Source organism: Buceros rhinoceros, unplaced genomic scaffold (genome assembly GCF_000710305.1).
Source record: "Buceros rhinoceros silvestris isolate BGI_N320 unplaced genomic scaffold, ASM71030v1 scaffold1030, whole genome shotgun sequence".
Classification (NCBI taxonomy): Eukaryota; Metazoa; Chordata; class Aves; order Bucerotiformes; family Bucerotidae; genus Buceros; species Buceros rhinoceros.
Genome location: NW_010388782.1, coordinates 5,223 through 13,693, shown reverse-complemented (window position 1 = coordinate 13,693; position 8,471 = coordinate 5,223). Strand labels below are relative to the sequence as shown.

Genomic DNA, 8,471 nt, shown 5'->3' with positions numbered 1-8,471 from the left:
GGAGGAGGGGGGGGCTGAAAAGAGAAAATGAACAGAAATGTAGATTGTAGTAAGAGTTAGCACAAAAAGTTAGGCATTATTGTCGCCTACAGTACCTCTCGTGTCTGTGTTCAGCCCGTTCTAGCACAAAATAAGAGCAACAATCAGTGGCAAGTGCAGATCTATTAAACAGCTGCCTAAAACGGCATTTAATTGTCTGCCCTGTAATGATAATAGCGGTGCCACTAATGGAACATTGTGAAGCAAACATTATCCTTATCTGATCTCAATTGCTTATCCAATTTTATGTATAGTGGAAGTACTATCTGTTAGTTTTCTTGGATAAGAGTAAAACCTCTTTTACGGTACATTTAATAGCAATGTGTGGAATACTTTCTTCTTTCTGTACTATTCTAGTCTTTGAAAACACAGAAAATCCGCATTGTCCAATTATTCTGTCTGTTCCTAACTCTATTTATGTTTTTAATTTCTCTCCCTCCAGAAACTCTTCATTGTTCCAGTTCTGAATCACACAAATGTTCCTCATGGGAGAGTGAATCACAACAAATATATGGTCACTGATAAAGTAGCCTACATTGGTATGTATTCCATTATTCCAAACACTCGAAGTATCTTCAGATCTATAGGACTGACACTGAGACGGGATGTGTTGCAATATCAAAAAAGACTTCATTTTGCCATGTAAAGCAGATAAACATATCAAAGCATACGGCTTTATCAGAATGTCTGTCCTGGGTAAAGAAGTAGAGATCTGAAGGGGAGAAAATAATGTAGGTCAAGTTCAGTAAGAGACTATTTCATCTGATTGTGAACCACTAAGAACAGAGCGTGACAAGTCTGAGTGCAGAGCCTGTGACAAGCACAGCAGGCATTAAACAGACTGTGCTCAGAAAGATGCAAAGACAGCTAATGCTCTGCTATGTAACATTATCGTGCTTTAATAAAAAGAAATTGCTGGGAGGAGCTAATTCCACGCACTGTTTGGTGAACAGAACTCTAGGAAAGGAAATGAGAAAACAGTAATGTCAATTGCTGCTCAGCTCCTGAAAGTCAGGATGGTGTTTGCTTCTCAATCTTCTACTAGGATTTCTCAAGATAGGGAATGTGGAAGGGCTCTGCCATTTCAGTCAGCTCATCCTCCCAGCAACGCAAACCAGCAAATAGCCCGGTCTTCCGGCTGAGGACTTGCAGCTCCAACTGCCTTGAACAGACCTGGTTTCTTACTGAGTTGTCTTTTGAAGACAGATACGCAAATAATTTGTTTTCATACCTAAGCATCTTCTGGAATTGACAGTAGGTTTTTCCAGCTAAGGCAAATACCAGGAGAAGTGCTAAGTGATAAAAAGAGTAATCTTTTTCTCCGTGTTTAATTTTCTGAATGCTAGTAGCTTTGGAGAGAGCCAGAGGCAATGTCTATGGCTGGATTCCCAGCTTTGCCTAATTTAGAAGTGGGTGTTGTATGCTGAGCTCAGAATAGTTCCCGAGGATTTGTCGATCAAGGGTCCAGTTTCTCCTTTTGTTTTCCTTTAACAAGTAAAAAGAATTAACTCCATTAAGGACTTTTTTTTCCTTTAAACACAGAATCCCATATCAAACATTGGTTTACCCAAATGTTGCACTCTATTTCCATGTTTATAATGAGTAGATTTCTGCATTTCTGCCACAGGCTGTAAGGAATTGGAAGGTTATGAAGCTTCAGGGTTGTAGTTAATACTGACTTTCTGAAATATGAGGTCTGGAATAAGAAAGATGTGAGCTGATTTTTGCTGCTCCATTGGTCCTAATGAGATTTGCAGTTGCGCAGCAAATTAGCAAAGCCAGGCAACTTGGCCTTAACAAGTACGGAGATCAAACAGAACACTGGGAAATGAATGTTTTCTAATTAGCTACTTTTCCATTGCATAGGGACTTCCAATTGGTCAGAGGATTACTTCACTAGTACAGCTGGCGTTGGACTAATTATCAAACAGAATTCAACCAACCTGCAAAGAAGGCAACTGCCTATCCAGGAACAATTAAAAAACCTTTTTGAGCGAGACTGGAATTCCAAATACGCAGTGGATCTGGAAAACGTGCAGGGACAGAACGACTGTAACTGGAGAGACAGACTCTGAAGTGAGTTAAATACACATTTGAAATAGAAACAAAAAGTATATTTGAATCTGTTCTCCATGAAAAGCAAGGAGCTTTCTTCTCTATGTCTTTGTCAGAGATCCCTTCCACATGGTGTCCACATTATTTGACGATGCAAGAAGTTGACTCTATCTTCAAAACCATTAGTCAGTGTGAGACATTTTCTTTTTTTGTGTGCTTACCTCATCCCAGAGTTAATGACATGCATACAGTGTTATATGACAAGCTGTCTGATATTAAAGCAAACATGGAAGATACAACCAGGTCTTAATCTATCAGAGATGCAGATCATTTCTGCTGGGCTGTTCTGTCTTACAAAGCTGTATATTTCAACCTTAATGTTGTGTTAACAGTGTTGGCTTACCTGTGTTTAAGTGTATTTTTTAATAAACTCCTGACCTCTTTAAGATTCGAGCTGTGTAAGTAATCATCCACCACGATGAGGACAGATTTTTAAAAGCATTTAGGAATTAGAGGTACAAGGGAAGACCTGTATTTAAGTGTTGAGGCTACTATCCAGAGTTAAATGCCTGGGATTTAAATCTTGGGGCCAGTTTCCTGCTCAGCTGCCCTGGTCCCCTGAGAGTCTGGGGATGTTTGGGTATCTATGTTGGCCTCATGCAGCAGATAGGATGGGAAGAGGGGGGCGAAGCTGCTGCATGAGGGCTGGTGTGGCAAAAGCATTCCGCCTGCTCTGTGGACGGTGCTTGGAGGGCCTCCTTGCTCCTTTACGGCTGTCCTGGTGCTGGCCCTCACCACTGTTGTGTCGCTGGGCTGTCTTTTCTGCTGCAATCACAGAGGGACCATAAACCTGAGCCACTTGGTTCCTTATGTCCGTATCCATCACCGTGCAGCACCTCTGCCCTTGGAGGACTCTCAGGAGTGACAGGAAAGGAAAGCAGGACAGTGCTCCAGCTGTGGAGCGGGGTGAGTGACTCTGGTCTGGGGCTCCATGAACCTCACCAGGGCTGGGCACCTTTGCCTGACACTGGAATTGGCATCACAAAGCGAACATTTGTTTTGAGACTGTTGTACAGCAGAAGTGAGAGAGCCCAAGGAGAAAGCCCAGAGCATGGCTCCAGAGAAGGGGCAGGCAAACCCCCCGTCCTGGCACCCTGTCTCTGAGCTGTGGAAGTGCAGCAGACCTCTCCAGCCCCAAAAAGCACGTGGCAGCTTGTGGTTTAACTCCTGTCTGGGCAGCGCTCATCCAGTTGTGGTTTGATTCTGAGGCTGTCTCACTGCAGACATAGCACTGGGTAGTGGGAGTACGGGCTTCCCCATCACGGTGCAACCTTCCCAATGCTCCAGAGGAAGAGTTTTGGTGCTTTTTAATCCCTGACCTGTGCAGAGAATGACAAAGGGACCTGCTGTGGTTGTCTGCGTGTGGACTCATTGTATCTTTGTGAATACACAGAAATCCCCGTACAAATAAGGCCCCGTCCCTACGAGGTCTTTTGGAGATCTTCCCAACCAATTTTCCATTCTTTGGTTTCCAGGCTGCTCCTTAGCTATCTCTTCCAGACACTGCCAAGATTCTTTGTATTGTTTTACTCATCATTACAAATCAGCGCTGCTTGTTGTTACTAAGACAGATTTTAAAAACATGTAGTTACATTCTGATAACACTGAAATATTGTAAGTATTCACACATGTGCAAACATATTGAGGAAGGTGCAGCTGCTTTTACTGCTCTCCTCGCCTATTGCCTTTCTAGAGGCTGCTTAAAATTTTGAGATTTCCATTTACTAATTAAAATTTCTGGCGAAGAAGAAACTCCCCAGCTGGTTTGCACGACCTCCATTTCCTGGGTTTATTATCCTGGGCTAACAAATATATCCCACCATGGGCTCTGTTAATCCTTGCATTCAAGAACGACGTCGGACAGAGTTTTTGCAGTGCAATGAGCACATGTGAATGGTGGTTCCGTTTGAAAATCTTTTCGAGAAGTTGGGTAAAGTAACCCCAAAGCCTGTTTTCCGCAGGGGAGTGCGCTCCTCTAGATGGCACTCGAGGCTGCGTTTTCACTGCTCTTGGCGGGTGTTGCTGCAGCAGGAGGAAAACCTCCTCCGCTGGCGAGCTCCAAGCTGGCAGCGCTGGGGGAGTTGTTCAGCGGGACAGAGTTTTGGCGCAAGCTGGGAGTCTTGTCTTCTGGTAATATAGGGCTGCTGTGGGGTAAGGTTCAGCTTATAAACATGAAAAATTAATGCTTACGAGAGTGCTCTTTTTATTTTATTTACTGGAATCATGTATGTTGGCTTTCCTCTGTATCTGAAATGGGGTTTATGATTAAGACAATGTACTGGATCTAAGAGGAACTTGAGTTTATTTCCCTGTTTTCTTGTGAAACTTTGTAGGTCCTTTCATAGCTTGATTCTAATTTACTTGTTCTCTATTACAAAGGTAGGACATGGTGTAAATTATAACCAGGCCTTGAGTCTCCTAGTACTTTTCCATTTATGAAGCAGGTTAATAATAGTCCTTATCCACCTACTTGTTGCTTTTCTCTTTCATTTAGGTTGTGATTTCTTCAAGTTATGGACCGTACCAAATGTAAACTGAGGCCTCCACTAGTATTCATTAGCATCTGTCTATTATTCTTGAATGGATTTTCTAGTTTGGCTACAGGCAGTTCAGGTTTGGGGTTTTTTTTAGTATTGGTTTATTCATGTCTAGAAAAAGTTGCTGGTCTGGATCTTGAGCATTGATACACTCCCCTGATCAGCTCATCCCACGTACCTGTGTTACGATGAAGTACAACTGAAATGAACTGGCCCTATTTTACCTGAGAGGTTTTCATGCAGAGCTGCTGCGTGGCTCTCCCAGCAGTCCTCTTTCTGAAGGTGCTTGGTTTGCTGCAGCGCCTTGCAGCTACAGCACTGCTGACAGCAATGCAGAGGACAGCAAGACAGAACCTTGATGGTTTATGAGTTCTGACAGGACTACAGAGTCCCAGGCTTCACATACTAGACACCAGCTTGTTCCAAAAGTTTAGTGTTACTCTGTTTTCAATTTTTTCCCCTCATTACCCGGGATTTTTTCTTGCCCAGTTGTTGCAAATAGATCGTAGCTTTGTTGCTTTCATCCAGATACTGAGACAACTTTTCATCTACCATTTATGCTCTATCAATGTACATTTACTTTTTTGGCTGTCATAAATATCTCCATAATCCCTGGAAGATAGACTCTCCTGTCATGGGCACTGACTTATGAACCTCTGCTCTCTGCAGCTTCCTGAGGAGAAGTGGAGAGGGAGCTGCTTGACCTCTTCTTCCTGGTATCCAGAGATAGGATGTGTGGGAATGGTTCAAAGCTGCGTTAGGGAAGGTTCAGACTTGATATTAGGAGGCATTTCTTTACTGAGAAGGTGGTCAAACACTGGAACAGGCTTCTTGAGAGGTTGTCAGTGCACCAAGCCTGTTGGTGTTTAGGAGGCGTTTGAACAATGTCCTTAAAAATACGTTTTAACTTTTGGTCAGCCCTGAAGTGGTCAGGCAGTTGGACTGGATGATGGTTCCAGAGAATCAGCTAGGGATGGCGTCCTTGCTACTGAAATACTTTATTCTATTCTATTCTATTCTGCTCTATTCTATGCTTGCTTTGCTATGCTATTTTCTTCATATGTATTACATCATTCAGGATTAATTTTGGCTGTCTTGCCTTTGGGATATATGAAAGGTCCTGTTTCAAATTTAACAACAAAATAGAAATGTGTTCATGTCTTAACAATGCAAGAAATTACCAGGGTGGGAGTGTCTTTCTTTTTATTGCATTTATACCTTCTTTCACATGTCATATCGCAGTTGTAGGTTCGTTTGCTTGGAGACTGTACGTAGATGTTTAGCTGAACAGCCCACTTTTTGAGGTCTTAAAAATTAAGTAGCAGTAATCAAGGAATCCTTCCTCAGTTAAGAGAGCGTCTCTAACTAAGTGTGCACGTGGGGTCACAGTCAGCCAGCTGACAAATGTCCATGTTCTGTAGGTTTATGTCTGTGCTCCTTGCACCCTTTTGAGCTCTGTTCTTAGCTCTGCCTGCGGACAGACACTTGGGTAATACCTTGCTAACCCGGTTGGTTTCTTGCTATTCTTCACCTTTCCCAAAGCTGACAGCAGCCTATGTGGAGGAAGATTTTATTGCTCTTTATTTTCTCTGCTGCTCCTCCCTTAACTATATAATTCATCTTTTAAAAACATCACAGCAATTTTTGCTCTGCAGTCATTGCTGTCACAGAGTTCAATCTTAATTGACTTGATTCTGTCACCTTTGGTTGCATAGGCTCCTACATTCGGTGTTGTCTGTGTGGATTCCTGCTTGTGGGCTTAAGTAAACGGACGCTATCTGAGAAATGTTTTATGTGAAGGCTGCTTTGCGGGCAGATGTGAGCTGCTGTTAGGAAGGGATGTCCCTTACTACATACAGTACCTTTTTCTGGACTCAGTTTTTCTGACTCGATCACAACGCTTTCCTCAGTCCTGGTATATGCTGTTGCCATCTGATGCGTCATTGTGAGTCTATTGCCCAATGACTTTTATACTTAGGGAAACTTCAAGCAAATGCTGTGTGATCCAAATAAATGATACATGCTTTACACTTATGTGAACAGCCTCTTCAGAGATCATTAGAGTTCTCTTTAGAAAAACTGCCAGCAGTCCTCTTTAGAATATTTAGGGACTACCACAAAGATAGAGAAATTAAGCACATCTCAAGCTACAGATGGTTAGACAACCAAGTACACTTCCTTTACAACCCAGTTTCTAAATGTGTTGCTGTGTCTGCTTTCCCTGTACTGAGTAGAAGAATATGGAGAAACAAAATACAGGATGAGAAAATTACTGTAACGAAGCATGTCTCCACATGCAAATCTGTAAAACTCGGGATTGTAATGAGTGAAAAGTCTCCATTACCACCGTACTGAGAAACCGCGCTGTCATTAAGCAACCACTTCAGCAGAGAGTGGGGTATACTCAAACCTTTTGCAAATTTCAGCTGGAATTTTCAGAATCAAGAAAATATTAACAGCACTATCAATAACTCTTGCACTGGAGTTATTATTCATATGGGGGGTTTATTGTGGATTAACAATACAGACAGTGTTTTATTGATACATGAGAAGGCTGTCACATATGCACTCTTGCTTTCGTTATGCTCTTGAGAGAAGCATTAATATAAACAGAGAAGCAAATAATTATATACACCTCCTTTCTCAGAAAATCTTTGAAGCAATTCCACCAGTGTGGCGGATCATTCTGTGCATTTAACTATCCAGTAAATATATACATTAAAATTTATTTATCCACATTTTAATAATTATTCGCCAGCATGTTTTATTTTGGTATCTTAAAAATGTGAGTTAGTTGTATGGGTTTTGGTCTTGAATTTATTCTGTTGTTTTTTAAAAAAATCTTTTAAGGCTAAATGTGACCCACCACAATAATCAAAAAATGAGAAGAGAGGAAGAGGTAAAGCATTAGTCTCTCTACACTAGTATTTTGGGTTTATTTGGCATTTTAAAATGTTTGTGGAATATACATATCACCTTAGCTGAAATAAAGAAAAGTATTTTAGTAAGAAAAACAAAAGTAGGTCAGAAAGGCCCAAACTCTGAACAGGTGAGTATAGTTCTCATAGTACTAGTTTATACTCCATTCTGGAAATCACCTGTAACCTAGACATAATTTGTGTGGTTTTGAAAATCCCATTCAACAAGTCTATCTGCTGTTCAGCAGTTTACTTTCATGGTTCAGGTATCTTTCCAACTTCGCTAAATCTATGGGCTCCTATGTACCTGTAGTGATTGTTACCTTTAGGGCAGATTTGAAGAAATCAGTATTTTTATTAGTGCACAGTACAGCACATCCATGTACTTGAAAATTTAAACGTGATAAATTCTGTTTGACTGTTTTCATGAGTATCAGCTTTTGCTTAATTTTCAGTTGCTAGAAAATTAAGAAAATATTATTTTCTATACATGTAGATTATTTTATTTTCATTGAGGGTTGAGGAAAGTCGATCTTCATTTGCTTGTATCTCCAGGAATATTAGATGGACAATCCTTTTCTTCCTCCAACAAGATTAGTTCAGTTCTTGCTGAAGATGTCACAATAGTTCGAGTAACTGGAACATTAGAAGAGGCCTCATCAGTTTCAACTTTTCCACCCTCTGTTGTTTCTTTAGGTGATAAGCTTTCCTGAGCATCAAAAAATACTTCAGGTTTATCTGATGGGCTATCTTCATCTGAGATTTCTCCCTCTTTGTGACCCATCTCCGCTTTGTCAACAGTCTTAGCCTTTTTGGAAGGAGATGTGAAACCAAGCCTGGGAAATCTAAACCACCCAGTTTT

The 8,471-nt window shown here is 41.3% G+C and overlaps 1 protein-coding gene across 1 annotated transcript in view; it reads left to right on the top strand.

The window, feature by feature from the left end:
* The window catches only part of LOC104489051 (phospholipase D4-like), an 11,171-nt gene extending 9,057 nt beyond the window's left edge, over positions 1–2,114 (top strand). The window contains exons 9-10 of the mRNA XM_010131169.1: positions 482–578; positions 1,906–2,114. Coding sequence (XP_010129471.1) covers positions 482–578; positions 1,906–2,114 — 306 coding nt within the window. The remainder of the gene's footprint in view (positions 1–481; positions 579–1,905) is intronic.
* The last annotated feature ends 6,357 nt before the right edge of the window (positions 2,115–8,471 follow it).